The sequence below is a fragment of the Rhinoraja longicauda genome, chromosome 19, assembly GCF_053455715.1.
Source record: "Rhinoraja longicauda isolate Sanriku21f chromosome 19, sRhiLon1.1, whole genome shotgun sequence".
Lineage (NCBI taxonomy): Eukaryota > Metazoa > Chordata > Chondrichthyes > Rajiformes > Arhynchobatidae > Rhinoraja > Rhinoraja longicauda.
The window spans coordinates 11661129-11683775 of NC_135971.1; the positions used below are offsets into that span (position 1 = coordinate 11661129).

The 22647-nt window shown below is 47.0% G+C and overlaps 2 protein-coding genes across 2 annotated transcripts; both read right to left on the reverse strand.

The window, feature by feature from the left end:
• Positions 1-1951: 1951 nt before the first annotated feature.
• Positions 1952-6802, reverse strand: LOC144602659 (zinc-binding protein A33-like). Its single transcript, XM_078415794.1, has 6 exons — positions 6439-6802; positions 6253-6348; positions 5204-5437; positions 4517-4539; positions 4311-4429; positions 1952-2674 (listed from the first exon to the last, which is right to left on the reverse strand). The coding sequence occupies exons 1-6, from the start codon at positions 6787-6789 to the stop codon at positions 2139-2141; spliced, it is 1359 nt and encodes a 452-aa protein (XP_078271920.1). The 5' UTR covers positions 6790-6802; the 3' UTR covers positions 1952-2138.
• A 6775-nt stretch (positions 6803-13577) lies between these two features.
• On the reverse strand, positions 13578-22541 carry LOC144602842 (zinc-binding protein A33-like). Its single transcript, XM_078415963.1, has 6 exons — positions 22134-22541; positions 21948-22043; positions 16890-17123; positions 16203-16225; positions 15997-16115; positions 13578-14301 (listed from the first exon to the last, which is right to left on the reverse strand). The coding sequence occupies exons 1-6, from the start codon at positions 22539-22541 to the stop codon at positions 13682-13684; spliced, it is 1500 nt and encodes a 499-aa protein (XP_078272089.1). The 3' UTR covers positions 13578-13681.
• Positions 22542-22647: the final 106 nt, after the last annotated feature.

The window sequence follows — 22647 nt, forward strand, 5'->3', positions numbered from 1 at the left end:
CGGACTTGGAGGGAATATTCCATTTCCGATGCGCAAACAGGGGTAGTGGAGAGACAAAGTGGCCGATGGCGTCCGCGAGCTTGGAGTGGACTTTGGTCACTCGCGTTTTCTCTGAAACGGAGACAGAGACGGCGAGAAAGCGAAGGGAAGAGTCGGGGCTCGAGCAGAGGAAAGTGGGAGCTGGTGGGAAACTGACTGCGCTACTCTAGCAGCTGCGGCTCGCCTGTAGTCCGTTTGTCTTTTGTGTTTTTTGTTGTTTTTTGTCTTCATTGTAGTGTTTAGATGTGATGTCGTGTTTTTTTGTGGTTGTGTACTATGTGTGTGGGGTGGGGGTCGGGGTGGGGACTGTAAAATTCTCTCTTCTAAACGGAGACGCGACCTTTTTTTCTGGGTGGTGTCTCCGTTCCCGCTGCGCCCTACCATCGGCCAAACACCTGGAGCTGGCGGCCTCCAGCTGGGACCACCTGGGCTCTGGTTCACAGAGCCCGCGGACCGGACTGTACTTATCATCTGCGGAGCTGGCTGCCTTCGGAGGCTGCGGTGACGCTGCGGGAGCGGCTGCGACTCGCCTTCGGAGGCTTCGGCCGCGTGGATATCGGAAGCTCGCAGGCCCTGCCCTGGGCGGGGGCCGACATCAGGAGCTCCGGCAGCGGCAGCGTCTTCGCCCGCCCCGGACCTCGCGGGGCTTGGGTCGGCCCGCCGCAGACCATTCACCGTCCGGCGCGGCCTGGAACGTGGCAACTTCAACAGCCTGACCGCGGGAGAAGACGGCAGGGGAAGAGAAAAGACATTCTGGCCTTCCATCACAGTGAGGAGGTGACTGGAGGAGAATCACTGTGATGGATGTTTCTTTTTGTTTGGTGTTGGTTTGTTATTGCTTATTTTTATTGCTCTTATTGTTGGACTGTGGGTAATGTTTCACTTCACTGCGCCTTTATGTGTGTGTGACAAAATAAAATTGACTATTGAGGGAGGTGAAACGTTAAAGCGATGAACGAGAGCAGGAAGCAGCACCGATACAGACATGATGTGCCTGGGAGAGAGGTGAGGGAGATGAAGCGTTAAATGCTGAGGCTCTGTAAGGCGCTGGTCTGGCCGCATTTCAAATATCGTGAGCAATTCCTGGCACCATATCTGAGGAAGGATGTGCTGGCTCTGGAGAGGGTCCAGAGGACGTTTACATGACTGATCCCAGTAATGAGAAAGTTAACATATGATGAACATTTGACTGCACTGGGCCTGTACTCGCTGGAGTTTAGAAGAATGAAGGGGGACCTCATTGAAACATACAGAATAGTGAAAGGCTTGGATAGAGTGGATGTGGAGAGGATGTTTCCACTAGTGGGAGAGTCGAAGACAAGTGGTCACAGCCTCAGAATTAAACGACGTTCTTTTAGGAAGGAGATGAGGAGGAATTTATTTCGTCAGAGGGTGGTGAATCGGTGCAATTCTCTGCCACAAAAGGCAGTGGAGGCCAAGTCATTTAATATATTTTAGGCAGACAGATAGATTCTTGATTTATGTGGGTGTCATGAGTTATGAGGAGAAGGCAGGAGAATGGGGTTAGGAGGGAGAGATAGATCAGCCATGATTGAATGGCGGGGTAGAATTGATGGGCCGAATGGCCTAATTCTACTCCTATCACTTATGAACTTAATGCGGTGAACAAAAGCAGGAAGCAGCAGCGATACAGACTTGATGTAACTGAGGGAGAGGTGGGGACGGGGTCTGGCGGCGACTGAATGAAGAATGATCTATGTATCGACGTCGAACTACAATCTTTAGAACCCGGGGGGGGCCCGGAGCTCAGGACCCGCCGCCCGCGGCCGCTGCTGAACCCGCGGGAAGGGCGATTGTTTCAATCTTTATATTTTCACAAAAGTAATTTCTGTTCCGTTGACGGACGCGGTTAACGCGTTAAAATGAACGGATTGACAGCTCTGATTTCAGTTGCAGTTTATTACACTCTTCCCACATTTACATCCCCCCTGGTTTTATTTCCGCGCTCACTGGGGTTTTTACGACGAGGAATTTGGGGATTAAATGGGAGCCGTTCAGCGCCGACCTGTTGTCCACCGGGTTTCTGCCCCACAGCCCCTGAGCCCCGCTCCTGACGCCGGTCCTGGGACCCGACCCTTTTACACACCCGGAGCGGAACCGGAGCAGATTCTCAGCCACTGGTTTGGTGCCCAAGGCCCGAAGAAAGGATAAAGTTTCTCCGTGAATTTATTCCCACCGAAGGTGTGGAGATGGGACTTGGTGTCCGCGTCGTAAAATGAAACTGTCCCAGACTCGTAACTGAGATAAACTCTCACCCTCCCGGGGATGGGACGGGCGGGGACACGGGATGGAGGAGAGGTGAATGCAACAAACTCGTCACCCCACCCCCGCCAGATGCTCCAGACTCCAGTCTCCGGGGTCAGTGTGACACGTCTCTTCCTCTCCAAAGAATGTGCGGCGACTCCCAGACCCCAGTGCTGACTCCCCGTCACCTCCACCTCCCAGTAATGTCTCCCCGATGTGAATCCCTCCGATCCCAGCACACACACACTGTCTGTAAACCTCTTCCCGGTGTCAGGGAGACTCCTCCGGGTCCGGGTCCATCTCACCCTCTTCCGATCGTCAGACACCTCGAGCTCCGGATGCGCTGTTTCCACATCCAGGGTGACGGAGACTGGGGGAGAAGCAGAGAATCAGAGAGTCCCCGGGGGTCGGGGGGAGACTCGGGCAGCGCGGCCCCGTGACCGGGGGAGAGGCCGCTCAGCCTCAGGCACAGGCGGGCGGACAACTGAAACCCTGCCCGGGATTTCACCCACAACCACATCGGGTGGACAACAGACATCTTTACCGGCGTTTTTAACCGGGCAGTAGATGAGAAAATCCGCGCGTTAGCGGGAACGGGAGGGAGTGGTGCATGCGGAGGGGGAGAACGAATGCGAAAAGTGAGGATGAACGAGAGATTGCGGGTGGGGATGGAGATACGGCGGGTAGTCAAATATCTGGGTGTCCTAGTGCATCAGTCACTGAAAGGAAGCATGCAGGTACAGCAGGCAATGACGAAAGCCAATGGAATGTTGGCCTTCAGAACAAGAGGAGTTGAGTGTAGGAGCAAAGAGGTCCTTCTGCAGTTGTACAGGGGACTAGTGGAGTACTGTGTGCAGTTTTGGTCTCCAAATTTGAGGAAGGAGATTCTTGCTATTGAGAGCGTGCAGCGTAGGTTTACTAGGTTAATTCCCGGAATGGCGGGACTGTCATATGTTGAAAGACTGGAGCGACTAAGCTTGTATACACAGGAATTTAGAAGGATGAGAGGAGATCTTATCGAAACGTATAAGATTATTAAGGGGTTGGACACGTTAGAGGCAGGAAACATGTTCCCAAAGTTGGGGGAGTCCAGAACCAGCGGCCACAGTTTAAGAATAAGGGATAGGCCATTTAGAACAGAAATGAGGAAAAACTTTTTCGGTCAGAGAGTTGTGAATCTGTGGAATTCACTGCCTCAGAAGGCAGTGGAGGCCAATTCTCTGAATGCATTCAAGAGAGAGCGAGATAGAGCTCAGCGTCGGGTAAGGGGAGAAGGCAGGAACGGGGTACTGATTGAGAATGATCTGCCATAATCACATTGAATGGCGGTGTCTATTGTCTATCTTGCGGGTAGATGCCGAGGGAGAGACAGATTGGAAGATGAGGAGACTGTTGTGAAGGGTAATTGGAGATGGTTAAAGAGGAGGTAGAGATATGGGGTGGAGTTATCGTGATCACATTGAATGGGAGTGTACTTTGTGGGCGAGGCAATCTGCTACTGGTTACTTGCTTTATTTATTGGACGGTGGATTTGATGCGTCTGTGTAACCAAGAACACTCTGATCTCATTGTGAACCAATATATGAACTTCACAGAGGGACTTGACAATGTTCCGCATGTAAGGCTGGTCCAGAAAGCGAAGGCAGGTGGGATCCAAGACAAGTTGGTAAAATTGAGCCATAATTGGCTTGGTGGTTGGAGGTAGAAGGTAGCGGTAGAAGGATGATTTTTTCTGCCTGGAGGTCTGTTACTGGTGGTGTGTATCACAGATCGGTGCTGCAACCTTTGCTGTTTATTTTATATTTTTGTGATCTGGATGCGAATGTAAGAGGTGTGTATAGTACGTTTCTGGAGAATGAGAAATGTTATGGGTTGCGAGGAAGTCTGTCAAAGTTTGCAGAAAGACCTAGGCTGGATCATCAAAACATTATTTTCATGCGGGGATATCAATTCTGGAGGACACAGTTTTCTTCACACAAAGAGTTGTTAAGAGGTATCAGTTTTACCTAATTTGATGATATCAGATGTTTCGCTCAATGCCATGTTGTAGAAAAAGGTGTGATCAAACTTTTCATTTGGCAACTTGCCACCGACCACCAACATTGGTTTGGCTTCATCACTGAACCTGCAAATATTTAACAGCTGGTTATAAACTGAGCATTTGAGCTGTTCTTATAAAATATACATTGTTTCAGTCAAAAGCATGCCCTACCTCGTCTTGCGACCAGCTACCTCCTGAAATAAATAAAACACAAATGTCAATAGACTGAGATGGATCGTCATGATCCCGATAGCAGGTATTTCGCCAAATTGCTACAAAAAAACCCACTGATAATTCCCATTTCCAAACTCTTTGCCTGTGCCACACAGACAGGAAGTGGATATTCTGGTAGAGACATCGAACACGGGGCAAAGCATTAGGAATGTTGATGAAAAATAGGCGCGATCATGCAACCTACGAGTCAGACCGGGCAGGTCGTGGGATTTTACCTGGAGAAGATGTCAAGAGAAAATGGGATGGAATATTTTAGGATCAGCGTCGGATTCAAATGGGTGGGGGATGGAAATATTATCACTACTTGCGGGGGGAACAAAAATCAAAGCTGAAATGTAAGATGACCTTTTGATAAATTCCATAAGAAATGCAGTAAAGAGAACGTGGAACTCACAGGACAGCCTGAAGACAATATTGCAGATAAATTTAAGTTGAAGTGGGATGAATACATGAGGATTCCTGGAATTTGGGGTATTGTTGTCGGATGTGGGGAGTAGTTGGAACAGACGGAACATTGACCCAGTTCTGAATTACTGGTAAATGCGGCATTTATTTCAGAAAATTTAACCCACCATTTTGTGCCTGTGCACTTTCACTTCACCAAACTGTAGTGTAACCCCTCACCTTCAGAAATATCACGCCATCCTTGTGATCTATCTGTTCCTGTAACTTTGAGAGTTCCTCCTGAATGGACTTTAAATTCTCTTGAATCTCTTGAAGATTTTTCTCCATTGTTTTTACAATCGTCTTCTCTTCCTCCCGGATCTCTCCCAGTAAGCACTGCTCTTTCTCAGTGAGAATCTGGTGCAGTTCAGCAAACTGGGATGTGATCTGCGACTGAAGTTTGTGTGACTCTTCCTGTCAGATGAAAGATGATAATATATATGTTATATCATTCTGAGCGCAGAATAGGCCAATTGGTCCATCATGTCCATGCTGGGCTTCATATGTATCTACACAAATCCCATTTACATGTATTTAAACCATAGCTTTCATTACCTTGGCAATTAAAGAGCTCGTCATGATAATTCTGAAATATTTTGTGAAAGCAATGTACAAGCACATCATTCCCATTTCCCCAATTCAATTCTCTGCAACCTGTTCCATTTAATTTCTCCATTAACCCTCACTGGACAGAACCAGGTCACCAGAACTAGCAGACAGCAGCACCACTTAGAATGTCAGACTTCACAGAGTCATACAGCAAGAGGTCATACCGACCAAGACGCCCCATCTGCAGTATTTCCGCCTGTCCGCATTTGGTCCAAATAGTTAAAAACCTTTCTCTCCACGAATTTGTTCAAATACCTTTTAAATGTTCTTATGTTACCTGACTCAACGACCTCATCTGGCAGCTCTTTCCATGCACACACTACCAAATTTGTCCTTCATGTTCGTTTGAAATCTTTTCCCTCTCACCTAAAACCTATACCCTCACTTTCCCGATCCTCCTACTAAGACTGACCATCCAACTTATCATTCCGTTTCGTGATATTATACACCTGCCACAGCCCATTCTTCAGACTACTGCGCTCCAGGGAGTAAAGTCCTTGGTTGCTCAACCTCTCCCAAGAGTTTTGGACCTCGACTACTGAGCTCTATAGAGGTGCCAAATTATTACACACATTGCAGGGATGAAATGTACACAAGAACATTAAATCGACAGTACAAACCTGAACTTCATAAAAGCTCTCTTTCTGTTCCGCCTCCGTTCGCCAGATCTCTGATTGTGTCCTTCTGAGAGATTCGAAGGTAGATTTCACCTGACCCTGGGGTAGGGTTTTAAATCAGAGAATAAAATTGTCAGAAAATAAACAAGAAGTGACACAATGATGTGATCAGAATCGGTTTGCTTTTACCTTGTAGATTTCAACAGCTTCTTCTATCAGCATGAAGCTGTGAGACGTGTGTTCCCGCGCAGCTGCACAAACCACACAGATCAGTGTCTTGTCCGTTTCACAAAACAGCTTCAGTTCTTCCTGATGTTTCTCGCAGTGAAGTTTACTTCCCTTTGTCCGATTCAGGCTCAGTTTTCGAGCTTTCTCAGCCAGTCTCGCCAAGGCCCGACTAACCCTGAGGGTGCGTTCTTCAAACTCCTCTCTACAATCCGGGCAGGAGTTTCTCTCCTCCCTGTCCCATCTCTGTGTGATACAGGAGCGGCAGAAGTAGTGGCCACACTCCAGTGCCACCGGCTCGGTGAAGAAATCCATGCAGATGGGACAAACTGCCTCCTCGGTTAAACTCTCGACCGGGTCTTTCGCAGCCATTGTAACTCCGCCTCTTCCTGGTTCAGTGTTTTCCTCTGCGCGCGCTGCCGTCTCCGGCAATGACCTTATTTGGCTGCAAGTGTTCAGTGTGAAGGTGTCCTGACCACTTCCAACTAATCACTCGATGGAGGGGTCACTTAGACATTAAACTAGCCTGAATATAGACGAAAGCGGAGAGATTGCCCTGGGATTGTCTAAGGCAGGACAGAAAGGGACAGGGACCAGCGCTAAGGAGGTGTAACTGAGGAGGCGTTGCACCTGTTGGGCAGTGGAACCCGCCGCCCGCATCTCCGTTCACAGCCCGGGATCAGGATGGACGGAGACCTCCCTCCGGTCTTATGTTAATCCACAACAATGCACCTCTCTCTCATGCACCAGTCTTCGGGGCAATCTATCTTTGCGTGTATTGTTTAAAGGATATTATATGACCCTTTAACATTTATTGCAGTTTGCAAAGGTTCACTTTATCTTCTGATCAGTTTAGTTTAATTTAGTTTAGATTGGAGATAGAGGGCGATAACAGACACTTCGGCCCACCGAGTCGCAGCGACCAGGGATAACCGCATGTTAAGACTATCCTGCACACACTAGGGACAATTTTACACACACAAACACCAAGCCAATTACCCACACGTCTTGGGAGGATTGTGGGAGAAACCGAAGATCTCGGAGAAAACTCACGCGGTCACGGAGAGAACGGACAAACTCCGTGCAGACAGCACCCGTAGTCGGGATCGAACCTGGGACTCTGGCGCTGCCAGGTTCCGCTGCGCCACCGTGGGACCACTGAGAGTGGAACACGGAATACTGAGATTCGAGAGCCAAATTGACAGCCTTTACCCCCCCCCCCCCCCCCCCCCACCACCACCACCACACACACACACACACACACACACACTTGCTGGCCAATTATTCCGCTAATGTTTCCGAGATGGCGCCCAACCCAGGTGTCTTTTTGCGTGCGACGCAGATCTACAATCACATATTACAATCGCCCCACACTCTTAAATCTCTACTCCCACCTCAATATTTCTCACTTTATGTATGAATGGGTTAACCTTGTACTAAATGTTATTCCATCGTCGTGTATATGTTTCACACACTTACATACTGTAAGTGGCTTGATTGTAATCATGTATTGTCCTTCTGCTGACTGGATTTCACTGTACCTCGATACTCGTGACAATAAACGAAACTGAAAAGCCTTATTCCCCTTAGATAGGCACAAAATGCAGGAGTAACTCAGCGGAACAGGCGGCATCTCTGGGGAGGAGGAATGGGTGGCATTTCCCTACAGTCTCGACCCGAAACGTCACCCATTCCTTCTGTCCAGAGATGCTGTCTGTCCTGCTGAGCTACTCCAGCATTTTGTGTCTATCTTCGGTTTAAACCAGCATCTGCAATTCCTTCCTACACTCCCAGCTATATTCACCTTGATGCTTCTCCCTCTCAAATCAGTGCCCATTTGAACCTCGCACAGATGGGAAAAACGTCCCCCCCTCGACCCGCCCCCCCATTTCCCCAGTCCACACCAGACCCAAGCTTAAACCTTCTGTGAAAGCGTTCAAATGCCCTTCTCCACAGAGAACCCGCATCCGCTTCTCCGGCCTCAAACTCGACCCGAATCTCCTCAGCCTTGAAACCATTCCAATGAATATTTCCTGCGCCATCCCGAGGACCCTCGCTCCATTCATTAAGTGTGGTGACCAGAAATAGCCTTGATGCACCAGGTGGGTCCAAACCTGTGTTTTATACAGATTCAACATAATCTCCTGATGATGTGGGAAGGAACTGCAGATGGTGGTTTAAATCGCAGATAGTCACAAAATGCTGCAGTAACCCAACAGGACAGGCAGCATCTATGGAGAGCAGGAATGGCTGACGTTTCGGTTCGAGACCCTTCTTCGGACTCTTTCACTCATTTTTTTCTATACCTCTTTACACCACCGTCTATATCTCTCGCTTCCCTTTCCCCTGAAGCTCAGTCTGAAGAAGGGTTTCGACCCGAAACGTCACCCACTCCTTCTATCCAGAAACAATGCATGTCCGGTTGAGTCACTCCAGCTTTTTGTGACTATCTCCTGATGTTGTCCTCTGGGCCTTCATTGATGAGGTTCTGGATTGCCGTTCCCATTATTGGCTGCGCTTCAATGTGATTTACGCAGGTAAAGCACTCTGGGGTCTCCTAAAAGAGATGCGGGTACATTGTATAAACGCGAGCGGGTTGTGACGCTGCAATGCTGAGAACTAATATGCTGCACATTGTAACTTCTCCTTTTCCCTATCTATTGTACTCGTGTTTGACTTGATTGCATTTATCTTTGGTATTATCTAATTTGACTGGATAGTGTGCAAACGTTAGTGTACGCGTTAAAATAATCAACCTAAACCGGTTTGGGACTGGAGACACTGCGGCAGGTGGGGCCGGGTGGTGGGGGGTGTGAGTGCCGGAGGTGGGAGGCGGGCGGGTTGGGGCGGGCGGGGGGTATCACTGCCTCCAGTGTTTGTGTTCGTACCCCGTGTTGTCCGTGATCCGGAGGGCCGCCGAGTACTGAAGGTGGCCACACGCACAGAGACGTTTGGAAATTCTGTGAAGAAAGTCACATATCTGGAGCATAAATCGATACCGATTTATCTGGGTGCTGTGCATCTTATTTAGTCGATGAATTCACTGCACTGCCCCATCACAAACGCTGCCGTGGCTGGCGGGGTGTTCCAGTGATTACAGCTGCCGCCAGCGAGATCCAGCGACTTGAGTTCGATCCTGGCCTCCGGTTCTGCTTGTGTGGACTTTCAGAAAGCCTTCGACAAGGTCCCACATAGGAGATTAGTGGGCAAAATTAGGGCACATGGTATTGGGGGTAGGGTACTGACATGGATAGAAAATTGGTTGACAGACAGAAAGCAAAGAGTGGGGATAAATGGGTCCCTTTCGGAATGGGAGGCAGTGACCAGTGGGGTACCGCAAGGTTCGGTGCCTGCTGTACCTGCATGCTTCCTTTCATTGACTGATGCACTAGGACACCCAGATCTAGGTTAATTCCCGGAATGGCGGGACTGTCGTATGTTGAAAGGCTGGAGCGATTGGGCTTGTATACACTGGAATTTAGAAGGATGAGGAGGGATCTTATTGAAACATATAAGATAATTAGGGGATTGGACACATTAGAGGCAGGAAACATGTTCCCAATGTTGGGGGAGTCCAGAACAAGGGGCCACAGTTTAAGAATAAGGGGTAGGCCATTTAGAACGGAGATGAGGAAGAACTTTTTCAGTCAGAGAGTGGTGAAGGTGTGGAATTCTCTGCCTCAGAAGGCAGTGGAGGCCAGTTCGTTGGATGCTTTCAAGAGAGAGCTGGATAGAGCTCTTAAGGATAGCGGAGTGAGGGGGTATGGGGAGAAGGCAGGAACGGGGTACTGATTGAGAGCGATCAGCCATGATCGCATTGAATGGTGGTGCTGGCTCGAAGGGCTGAATGGCCTACTCCTGCACCTATTGTCTATTGTCTATAACCCGTCACCGCGTGCTTTTCCGCGGGTGCTCCGGTTTCCTGCCACTTCCCGAGGGCGTGAGGGGCTCTCGGTGAACTGGCTGCTTGATGTGACCCCAGCGTAGGTTAGTGTGGGGGTGGAGGCAAGGGGGAATAGGGTAGGATGAGGGGAGTGGGGGTGATGGTACGAGTGCGAGAAATGAGTGCAGGCAGTGGGGCTGATGGGAATACAGTGAGTGGCGGCAGAGAGTTGAGATACGAGCCAGGAGTTGCTGGAATCTCAACAAAAAAAAAATCTGCTCGACTCAACGGGTGAGGCAGCATCTGTGGAGGGACATGGATGTTTCACGTTTCCACTCGTGATCCTCAGGCTTGATGGACAATTGGCTTCTCGTTTTTAAAATCGTGCGTAAAAAAGAACGAGCCTTGACAGAATTTCACTTTCAGAACTTGAATTTCCCCTTGAACCGCGCGGCCGCTGGTATGACTTGGTACATCTAGATTGTGCTCGTGTACAGTATGATTTAAATGGACAGCACGTAAGTAAAGCTTTTCACTGTACCTCGGTGCACGTGAAATCATAAACCTACCGAAACCACCATGTTGCTGTCAGCGTGTCAGTGAATGAATGACGAAATGAATGAATAACTGAACGAATGAATGAACGAATGAATGAACGAATGAATGAGTGAATGAATGAATGAATGAATGAATGAATGAATGTGAGTGAATGAATGAATAATTGAATGAATGAATGAATGAATGAATGAACGAATGAATGAATGAATGAATGAATGAATGAACGAATGAATGATACTTTATTATCACATGTGACATGTCACGGTGTGATTCTTTGTTTTGCATACACAAGTCTGCAAACAGTCGCCACATAATGGGTGCCGATAGTTACAAAGTATTCCACTTAGTCCCCAATTGTCCCTTTGTTCACTCAGACACCCCCCCCCCCCCTCAACACGCCGGTCCCTATTTGTTCTCGGCCGCGCGTCCAACCAAGGGTCTCGATCCGAAACGTCACTCATTCCCTCTCTCCTAGATGCTGCCTGACCTGCTGAGATACTCCAGCATTTTGTGATACCTCCACCCTTCTGCACGCACACGAGCCTGTCGACCTCATGGCGCCCTCTGCAGGCCTGTCCTCGACCGCCGACGTCCGTCCTCGACCAGCGGCCACTTCCTCGACTTCGACCAACGGCCCCGTCCTCACCGCCGCTGGGTCCTCTCCAGACGACTCCTCGGCGCCTGCCGGGAGCTTCCCCAATGACTTCCCGCTGTTACCTCAGTACACGTGATAATAAACTACATCGCTGTGTAACGTTACAATGTCCGTCCAGCCTTAATCCCGGTTTTAAGCATGATTATTAACTAATTCCATAGAAACTGGCGAACTCAAGGCAGCAACAGGCAGTCGGCGTAAGGTGTTGAGGCAGCGATTTATTTATTGAATGAGGAACCCAGAGACACAAATTGAAGTCTCCTAACGCACCTTAAATACAGTTACTCATAAGTGATAGGAGCAGAATTGGGCCATTCGTCGCATCATCCGACAGATGGGGGGAGATAAACAAGTAGAGTCTATCATTGGTAAACCAAAAATTGCAGTAATGGGATGGGGCTGTAGATCAATATTCAAAACCGTAGACAAAGTACTGAAAATGTCTTTCCAGTACCTTTCCAAGGAAGAGCATGACCAAAACATATGGGTAAGAGAAGCTATCTCAGAGTGACATCTATCACATATAGGATTTATATGGGAATAAAAACGAGCCAGTTTATCTTTGGACATATGAGCCCTATGAACGACTTTAAACTGTATCAAAGAGTGTTTAGCGCATATAGAAGAAAAGTTAACAAGTCGAAGAATTTTATTCCAATTGTCAATAGGGATAGTAAGATTAAGTTCTCTTTCCCAAACATTCTTAATTTTATAAAAGGGATAAGAGTGTATTTTCATAATTATATTATAAAGATTTGATATTACACCCTTTTGAAGGGGGTTTAATTGTAACATATTCTCCAAAATACCCTTAGAGTCTCGGTTAGGGAAAGAAGGAAGAACCGTGTTTAAAAAATTCCTAATCTGTAAATATCTAAAAAAGTGAGGACTGGAAAAATTATATTTGTTAGATAATTGTTCAAAAGACATGAAACAATTATCCAAAAATAAATCTGAAAATCGTACTATACCTTTAATCCTCCAAACTAGATAGGCTTGATCCATCAGAGAGGGGTGAAAGAAAAAATTCGATACAATGGGTATCTCTAAAATAAAATAATTCAATCCAAAAAATTTCCAAAATTGAAACCATATTCGTAAGGTATGTTTAACTATCGGATTGTCAATTTGTTTATGTAACTTAGAAGGAGCTAAAGGAAGAGAAGTTCCTAAGATAGAGCCCAATGAAAATCCTTGTACCGATTTAGTTTCCAAATCTACCCAATGAGGACTCGGAGATAAGTCCAAGTCGTTCAGCCAACATTTCAGGTAACGAATATTAGTTGCCCAATAATAGAATCTAAAATTAGGCAATGCCAATCCACCTTCCTTTTTGGATTTTTGTAATAAATGTTTTTTCCCTAATCTAGGATTTTTATTTTGCCATATATATGAAGATATTTTAGAATCAACTTTATCAAAAAAGGATTTGGGAATAAAAATTGGTATTGCTTGAAATATATATAAAAACTTAGGTAAAATAATCATCTTGATAGCATTAATCCGGCCTACCAGAGATATTGATAATGGTGACCATTTAGTACATAAACATTTAATCTGATCCAATAGATTCTTGATTAGTACGGGTGTCAGAGATAACGGGGAGATGGCAGGAGAATGGGGTCAGGAGGGAGAGATAGATCAGCCATAATTGAATGGCGGAGTAGACGGTGGGCCGAATGGCCTAATTCTACTCCTATCACTTATGAACTTAATGCGGTGAACAAAAGCAGGAAGCAGCAGCGATACAGACGTGATGTAACTGAGGGAGAGGTGGGGGAGGGGTCTGGCGGCGACTGAATCAAGAATGATCTATGTATCGACGTCGAACTACAATCTTTAGAACCCGGGGGAGCCCGGAGCTCAGGACCCGCCACTCGCGGCCGCTGCTGAACCCGCGGGAAGGGCGATTGTTTCAATCTTTATATTTTCACAAAAGTAATTTCTGTTCCGTTGACGGACGCGGTTAACACGTTAAAATGAACGGATCGACAGCTCTGATTCCACTTGCTGTTTATTTCACTCTTCCCACATTTACATTCCCCCTGGTTTTATTTCCGCGCTCACTGGGGTTTTTACGACGCGGAATTTGGGGATTAAATGAGAGCCGTTCAGCGCTGGGCTGTTGTCGACCGGGTTACTGCCCCACAGCGCCTGAGCCCCGCTCCTGACGCCGGTCCCGAGACCCGACCCTTTTGCACAACCGGAGCGGAACCGGAGCAGATTCTCAGCCACTGGTTTGGTGCCCAAGGCCCGAAGAAAGGATAAAGTTTCTCCGTGAATTTATTCCCACCGAAGGTGTGGAGATGGGACTTGGAGTCCGCGTCGTAAAATGAAACTGTCCCGGACTCGTAACTGAGATAAACTCCCACCCTCCCGGGGATGGGACGGGCGGGGAGACTGGATGGAGGGGAGGTGAGTGCATCAAACTCGTCACCCCACCCCCGCCAGATGCTCCAGACTCCAGTCTCCGGGGTCGGTGTGACCCGTCTCTTCCTCTCCAAAGACTCTGCGGCGACTCCCAGACCCCAGAGCTGACTCCCCGTCACCTCCACCTCCCAGTAATGTCTCCCCGATGTGAATCCCTCCGATCCCAGCACACACGCACTGTCTGTAAACCTCTTCCCGGTGTCAGGGAGACTCCTCCGGGTCCGGGTCCATTTCACCCTCTTCCGATCCTCAGACACCTCGAGCTCCGGATGCGCTGTTTCCACATCCAGGGTGACGGGGACTGGGGGGAGAAGCAGAAAATCAGAGAGTGTCCGGGGGTCTGGGGGAGACTCGGGCAGCGCGGCCCCGGGACCGGGGGAGAGGCCGCTCAGCCTCAGGCACAGGCGGGCGGACAACTGAAACCCTGCCCGGGGTTTCACCCATAACCACATCGGGTGGACAACAGACATCTTTACCGGCGTTTTTAACCGGGCAGTAGATGAGAAAATCCACGCGTTAGCGGGAACGGGAGGGGGTGGTGCATGCGGAGGGGGAGAACGAATGCGAAAAGTGAGGATGAACGAGAGATTGCAGGTGGGGATGGAGATATGGCGGGTAGTCAAATATCTGGGTGTCCTAGTGCATCAGTCACTGAAAGGAAGCATGCAGGTACAGCAGGCAATGACGAAAGCCAATGGAATGTTGGCCTTCATAACAAGAGGAGTTGAGTATAGGAGCAAAGAGGTCCTTCTGCAGTTGTACAGGGCCCTAGTGAGACCGTACCTGGAGTACTGTGTGCAGTTTTGGTCTCCAAATTTGAGGAAGGATATTCTTGCTATTGAGGGCGTGCAGCGTAGGTTTACTAGGTTAATTCCCGGAATGGCGGGACTGTCATATGTTGAAAGACTGGAGCGACTAGGCTTGTATACACTGGAATTTAGAAGGATGAGAGGGGATCTTATCGAAACGTATAAGATTATTAAGGGGTTGGACACGTTAGAGGCAGGAAACATGTTCCCAATGATGGGGGAGTCCAGAACCAGGGGCCACAGTTTAAGAATAAGGGATAGGCCATTTAAAATGGAAATGAGGAAAAACTTTTTCAGTCAGAGGGTTGTGAATCTGTGGAATTCTCTGCCTCAGAAGGCAGTGGAGGCCAATTCTCTGAATGCATTCAAGAGAGAGCTAGATGGAGCTCTTAAGTATAGCGGAGTCAGGGGGTAAGGGGAGAAGGCAGGAACGGGGTACTGATTGAGAATGATCAGCCATGATCACATTGAATGGCGGTGCTGGCTCGAAGGGCCGAATGGCCTCCTCCTGCACCTATTGTCTATTGTCTATCTTGCGGGTAGATGCCGAGGGAGAGACAGATTGGAAGATGAGGAGACTGTTGTGAAGGGTAATTGGAGATGGTTAAAGAGGAGGTAGAGATATGGGGTGGAGTTACCGTGATCACATTGAATGGAAGTGTCCTGGGTGGGCGAGGCAATCTGCTACTGGTTACTTGCTTTATTTATAGGAGGGTGGATTTGATGCGTCTGTGTAACCAAGAACACTCTGATCTCATTGTGAACCAATATATGAACTTCACTGAGGGACTTGACAATGTTCCGCATGTAAGGCTGGTCCAGAAAGCGAAGGCAGGTGGGATCCAAGACAAGTTGGTAAAATGGAGCCATAATTGGCTTGGTGGTTGGAGGTAGAAGGTAGCGGTAGAAGGATGATTTTTCTGCCTGGAGGTCTGTGACTGGTGGTGTGTATCACAGATTGGTACAGCAACCTTTGCTGTATATTTTCGTGATCTGGATGCGAATGTAAGAGGTGTGTATAGTACGTTTGTGGAGAATGAGAAATGTTATGGGTTGCGAGGAAGTCTGTCAAAGTTTGCAAAAAGATCTAGGCTGGATCATCAAAACATTATTTTCATGCGGGGATATCAATTCTGGATAACGTAGTTTTCTTCACACAAAGAGTTGTTAAGAGGTATCAGTTTTACCTCGCCTGATGATATCACATGTTTCTCTCAATGCCATGTTGTAGAAAAAGGTGTGATCAAGCTTTTCATTTGACAACTTGCCACCGACCACCAACATTGGTTTGGCTTCATCACTGAACCTGCAAATGTTTAACAGCTGGTTATAAACTGAGCATTTGAGCTGTTCTTTTAAAACATACATTATTTCAGTCAAAAGCATGTCCTACCTCGTCTTGCGACCAGCTACCTCCTGAAATAAATAAAACACAAATGTCAATAGACTGAGATGGATCGTCATGATCCCGACAGCGGGTGTATCGCCAAATTGCTACAAAAAAAACAACTGAAAATTCCCATTTCCAAACTCTTTGCCTGTGCCACACAGACAGGAAGTGGATATTCTGGTAGAGACATCGAACACGGGGCAAAGCATTAGGAATGTTGATTAAAATAGGCGCGATCATGCAACCTACGAGTCAGACCGGGCAGGTCGTGGGATTTTACCTGGAGAAGATGTCAAGAGAAAATGGGATGGAATATTTTAGGATCAGCGTCGGATTTAAATGGGTGGGGGATGGAAATATTATCACTACATGCAGGGGGGAACAAAAATCAAAGCTGAAATGTAAGATGAACTTTTGATAAATTCCATAAGAAATGCAGTAAAGAGAACTTGGAACTCACAGGACGGCCTGAAGACAATATTGCAGATAAATTTAAGTTGAAGTGGGATGAATACATGAGGATTCCTGGAATTTGGGGCATTGTTGTCGGATGTGGGGAGTAGTTGGAACAGACGGAACATTGACCCAGTTCTGAATTACTGGTAAATGCGGCATTTATTTCAGAAAATTTAACCCACCATTTTGTGCCTGTGCACCTTCACTTCACCAAACTGTAGTGTAACCCCTCACCTTCAGAAATATCACGCCGTCCTTGTGATCTATCTGTTCCTGTAACTTTGAGAGTTCCTCCTGAATGGACTTTAAATTCTCTTGAATCTCTTGAAGATTTTTCTCCATTGTTTTTACAATCTTCTTCTCTTCCTCCCGGATCTCTCCCAGTAAGCACTGCTCTTTCTCAGTGAGAATCTGGTGCAGTTCAGCAAACTGGGATGTGATCTGCCACTGAAGTTTGTGTGACTCTTCCTGTCAGATGAAAGATGAAAATATATATGTTTAGTAACTGAGCGCGGGGCTTTGTTTGGAGAGTATGACTGCCAGGGCAGTTTTTTGTTCTGGGTGTCAGATGTGGGGAATCTGGGAGTCTGATAGTCTTCCAGACATCCACATCTGCGCCAGGTGTGACGAGATGGGGCTCCTAAGGGACCGTATTAGGAACCTGGAGCGGCAGATTGATGACCTCCGTCTGATCAGGGAGAGTGAGGAGGTTATAGATAGGAGTTACAGGGAGGTGGTCACTCCTAGACCACGGGAGGTAGACAAGTGGGTCACTGTTAGGGGGGGCAAGGAACAGAGGCAGGGACTAGGGAGTACCCCGGTGGCTGTACCCCTTGGAAATAAGTACTCCTGTTTAAGTACTGTTGGGGGGGACAGCCTACCTGGGGGCAGCGACGGTGCCCGGGCCTCTGGCAAGGAGTCCGGCCCTGTTGCTCAGAAGGGTAGGGAAAGGAAGAGGAGAGCAGTAGTAATAGGGGACTCTATAGTGAGGGGGTCAGATAGGCGTTTCTGTGGACGCAGTCGGGAGACCCGGATGGTGGTTTGCCTCCCTGGTGCCGGTGTCCGGGATGTGTCTGAGCGTGTCCAGGATATCCTGAAAGGGGAGGGAGAGGAGCCAGAGGTCGTGGTACATATAGGTACCAACAATATAGGTAGGATAAGGGAAGAGGTCCTGAAAGGAGAATTCAGGGGGCTAGGAAGAGAGTTAAAAAAAAGGACTTCCAAAGTAATAATCTCAGGCTTACTGCCTGTGCCACGCGATAGTGAGAATAGGAATGGAGTGAGGTGGAGGATAAATACGTGGCTGAGGAACTGGTGCAGGGAGCAGGGTTTCAAGTTTCTGGATCATTGGGACCTCTTCTGGGGGAAGTATGACCTGTACAAAAAGGACGGGTTGCATCTGAACCCGAGGGGAACCAATATCCTGGCGGGGAGATTTGCTAAAATAACTGCGGAGACTTTAAACTAGTACGGTTGGGGGGAGGGACTCAAACACAGATAGCTAATAGGCAGTGTGTGAGGCAGGAGGCAGAAAAGGGAAACACTCAGACCCAATATGTAGGAGAGAAAGAAGGGAAAAGAAATAAACTGAGAATAAGAAATGATGGGTCCCTTAAATGTGTATATTTTAATGCTAGGAGCATTGTAAGAAAGGTGGATGAGCTTAGAGCCTGGATTGACATCTGGAAGTATGATGTTGTGGCGATCAGTGAAACATGGTTGCAGGAGGGTTGCGATTGGCAATTAAATATTCCAGGATTTCATTGTTTCAGATGTGATAGAATCGGAGGGGCAAGAGGTGGGGGTGTTGCATTGCTTGTCAGGGAGGATATCACAGCAGTGCTTTGGCAGGACAGACTAGAAGGCTCGATTAAGGAGGCTGTTTGGGTGGAACTCAGAAATGAGAAAGGTTTAGCAACACTTATAGGGGTGTATTATAGACCGCCAAATAGGGAACGAGAATTGGAAGAGCAAATATGTAAGGAGATAGCAGATATTAGTAGTAAGCACAGAGTGGTGATTGTGGGTGATTTCAATTTTCCGTATATAGACTGGGAATCACATTCTGTTAAAGGGCTGGATGGTTTGGAGTTTGTAAAATGTGTGCAGGATAGTTTTTTGCAGCAATACGTAGAGGTGCCTACCAGAGAAGGGGCAGTGTTGGACCTCCTGTTAGGAAATGAGATGGGTCAGGTGACGGAGGTATGTGTTGAGGAGCACTTTGGGTCTAGTGATCATAATGCCATTAGTTTCAATATCATTATGGAGAAGGTCAAATCTGGACCAAGGGTTGAGATTTTGGATTGGAGAAAGGCTAATTTTGAGGAGATGAGAAAGGATTTAAAAGGAGTGAAATAGAAATTGTTGTTTTATGAAAAGGATATAATAGAGAAATGGAGGATATTTAAAGGTGAAATTTTGAGAGTACAGAGTCTTTATGTCCCTGTTCGGTGGAAAGGAAAGAATAATAATTTGAAAGAGCCGTGGTTTTCCAGGGAAATTGGACACTTGGTTCGGAAAAAGAGGGAGATATACAATAAATATAAGCGGCAGGGAGTAAATGAGGTTTTTGAGGAATATAAAGAATGTAAAAGGAATCTTAAAAAGGAAATTAGAAAAGCGAAAAAAAGATATGAGGCTGCTTTGGCAAGTAATGTAAAAGTAAACCCCAAGGGGTTCTACAGATATGTCAATAGCAAAAGGATAGTGAGGGATAAAATTGGTCCATTAGAGAGTCAGAGTGGACAGCTATGTGCTGAGCCGGAAGAAATGGGGGAGATATTAAACAATTTCTTTTCTTCGGTATTTACCGAGGAGAAGGATATTGAATTATGTGAGGTAAGCGAAACAAGTAGAGTAGTGATGGAAATTAGGAGGATTAAAGAAGAGGAGGTACGGACACTTTTGAAGAATATAAAAGTGGATAAGTCTCCAGGTCCTGATAGGATATTCCCTAGGACATTGAGGGAAGTTAGTGCAGAAATAGCAGGGGCTATGACGGAAATATTTCAAACGTCATTAGAAACAGGGATGGTGCCGGAAGATTGGCGCATTGCGCATGTTGTGCCTTTGTTTAAAAAAGGTTCTAAAAGTAAACCTAGCAATTATAGACCTATTAGTTTGACGTCTGTTGTGGGAAAATTAATGGAAAAGATACTTAGGGACAATATATATAATTATTTGGATAATCAAGGCCTGATTAGAAACAGTCAACATGGATTTGTGCCTGGATGGTCATGTTTGACTAATCTTCCTGAATTTTTTGAAGAGGTTACCAGGGAAATTGATAAGGGCAAGGCTGTGGATGTTGTCTATATGGACTTCAGTAAGGCATTTGACAAGGTTCCACATGGAAGGTTGATTAAGCAGGTTAAATCGCTGGGTATTAATAGTGAGGTTGCAAGATAGATTCAACAATGGCTGAATGGGAGATACCAGAGGGTAATGGTTGACAATTGTATGTCAGGTTGGAGGCCAGTGTCTAGTGGAGTGCCCCAAGGATCTGTGTTGGGTCCACTGTTGTTTGTCATTTACATTAATGATCTGGATGATGGTGTGGCAAATTGGATTAGTAAATATGCAGATGATACTAAGATAGGTGGAGTAGTTGATAGTGAGGTAGATTTTCAAAGTCTACAGAGAGACTTGGGCCTTTTGGAAGGGTGGGCTGAAAGATGGCAGATGGAGTTTAATGCTGATAAGTGTGAGGTGCTGCATTTTGGTAGGACAAATCAAAATAGGACGTACAGGGTAAATGGTAGGGAATTGAGGAATGCAGTGGAACAGAGGGATCTGGGAATAACTGTGCATTGTTCCCTGAAGGTGGAATCTCATGTGGATAGGGTGGTGAAGAAGGCGTTTGGTATGCTTGCCTTTATAAATCAGAGCATCGAGTATAGAAGTTGGGATGTAATGTTGAAATTGTACAGGGCATTGGTGAGGCCGAATCTGGAGTATGGTGTGCAGTTCTGGTCGCCAAATTATAGGAAGGATGTCGACAAAATGGAGAGGGTACAGAGGAGATTTACTAGAATGTTGCCTGGGTTTCAGCACTTAGGCTACAGAGAGAGGTTGAATAGGTTGGGTCTTTATTCTTTGGAGCGTAGAAGGTTGAGGGGGGACTTGATAGAGGTTTTTTAAATTTTGAGAGGGACGGACAGAGTTGACGTGGGTAGGCTTTTCCCTTTGAGAGTGTGGAAGATTCCAACAAGGGGACATAGCTTCAGAATTGAGGGACAAAGGTTTAGGGGTAACATGAGGGGGAACTTCTTTACTCAGAGGGTTGTGGCTGTATGGAATGGGCTTCCGGTGGAAGTGGTGGAGGCTGGCTCGATTTTATTATTTAAGAGTAAATTGGATAGGTATATGGATAGGAGGGGATTGGAGGGTTATGGTCTGAGTGCAGGTAGATGAGACTAGGTCAGGGAGAATGGTCGGCGTGGACTGGTAGGGCTGGACAGGCCTGTTTCCATGCTGTAGTTGTTATATGTTATATGTTATATGTTGTTATATCATTCTGAGCGCAGAATATGCCAATTGGTCCATCATGTCCATGCTGGGCTTCATATGTATCCACACAAATCCCATTTACATGTATTTAAACCATAGCTTTCATTACCTTGGCAATTAAAGAGCTCGTCATGATAATTCTGAAATATTTTGTGAAAGCAATGTACAAGCACATCATTCCCATTTCCCCAATTCAATTCTCTGCAACCTGTTCCATTTAATTTCTCCATTCACCCTCACTGGACAGAACCAGGTCACCAGAACTAGCAGACAGCAGCACCACTTAGAATGTCAGACTTCACAGAGTCATCCAGCAAGGGGTCATACCGACCAAGACGCCCCATCTGCACTATTTCCACCTGTCCGCATTTGGTCCAAATAGTAAAAAACCTTTCTCTCCACGAATTTGTTCAAATACCTTTTAAATGTTCTTATGGTACCTGACTCAACGACCTCATCTGGCAGCTCTTTCCATGAACACACTACCAAATTTGTCCTTCATGTTCGTTTGAAATCTTTTCCCTCTCACCTAAAACCTATACCCTCACTTTCCCGATCCTCCTACTAAGACTGACCATCCAACTTATCATTCCGTTTCGTGATATTATACACCTGCCACAGCCCATTCTTCAGACTACTGCGCTCCAGGGAGTAAAGTCCTTGGTTGCTCAACCTCTCCCAAGAGTTTTGGCCCTCGACTACTGAGCACTATAGAGGTGCCAAATTATTACACACATTGCAGGGATGAAATGTACACCAGAACATTAAATCGACAGTACAAACCTGAACTTCAGAAAAGCTCTCTTTCTGTTCCGCCTCCGTTCGCCAGATCTCTGATTCTGTCCTTCTGAGAGATTCGAAGGTAGATTTCACCTGAGCCTGGGTTAGGGTTTTAAATCAGAGAATAAAATTGTCAGAAAATAAACAAGAAGTGACACAATGATGTGATCAGAATCGGTTTGCTTTTACCTTGTAGATTTCAACAGCTTCTTCTATCAGCATGAAGCTGTGAGACGTGTGTTCCCGCGCAGCTGCACAAACCACACAGATCAGTGTCTTGTCCGTTTCACAAAACAGCTTCAGTTCTTCCTGATGTTCCTCGCAGTGAAGTTTACTTCCCTTTGTCCGATTCAGGCTCAGTTTTCGAGCTTTCTCAGCCAGTCTCGCCAAGGCCCGACTAACCCTGAGGGTGCGTTCTTCAAACTCCTCTCTACATTCCGGGCAGGAGTTTCTCTCCTCCCTGTCCCATCTCTGTGTGATACAGGGGCGGCAGAAGTAGTGGCCGCACTCCAGTGCCACCGGATCGGTGAAGAAATCCATGCAGATGGGACAAACTGCCTCCTCGGTCCAACTCTCGACCTGGTCTTTCGCAGCCATTGTAACTCCGCCTCTTCCTGGTTCAGTGTTTTCCACTGCGCGCGCTGCCGTCTCCGGCAATGACGTTATTTGGCTGCAAGTGTTCAGTGTGAAGGTATCCTGGCCA

Coding starts and splice junctions, on each gene's coding strand:
- LOC144602659 (XM_078415794.1), bottom strand. CDS start 6,789: ATGGATTTCTTCACCGAGCCGGTGGCACTGGAGTGTGGCCACTACTTC. Junction 6,349..6,438: donor AAGCTGTTGAAATCTACAAG/GTAAAAGCAAAC, acceptor ACCCTACCCCAG/GGTCAGGTGAAATCTACCTT. Junction 4,540..5,203: donor ATGGCGTGATATTTCTGAAG/GTGAGGGGTTAC, acceptor TATTTATTTCAG/GAGGTAGCTGGTCGCAAGAC.
- LOC144602842 (XM_078415963.1), bottom strand. CDS start 22,541: ATGGCTGCGAAAGACCAGGTCGAGAGTTGGACCGAGGAGGCAGTTTGT. Junction 22,044..22,133: donor AAGCTGTTGAAATCTACAAG/GTAAAAGCAAAC, acceptor ACCCTAACCCAG/GCTCAGGTGAAATCTACCTT. Junction 16,226..16,889: donor ACGGCGTGATATTTCTGAAG/GTGAGGGGTTAC, acceptor TATTTATTTCAG/GAGGTAGCTGGTCGCAAGAC.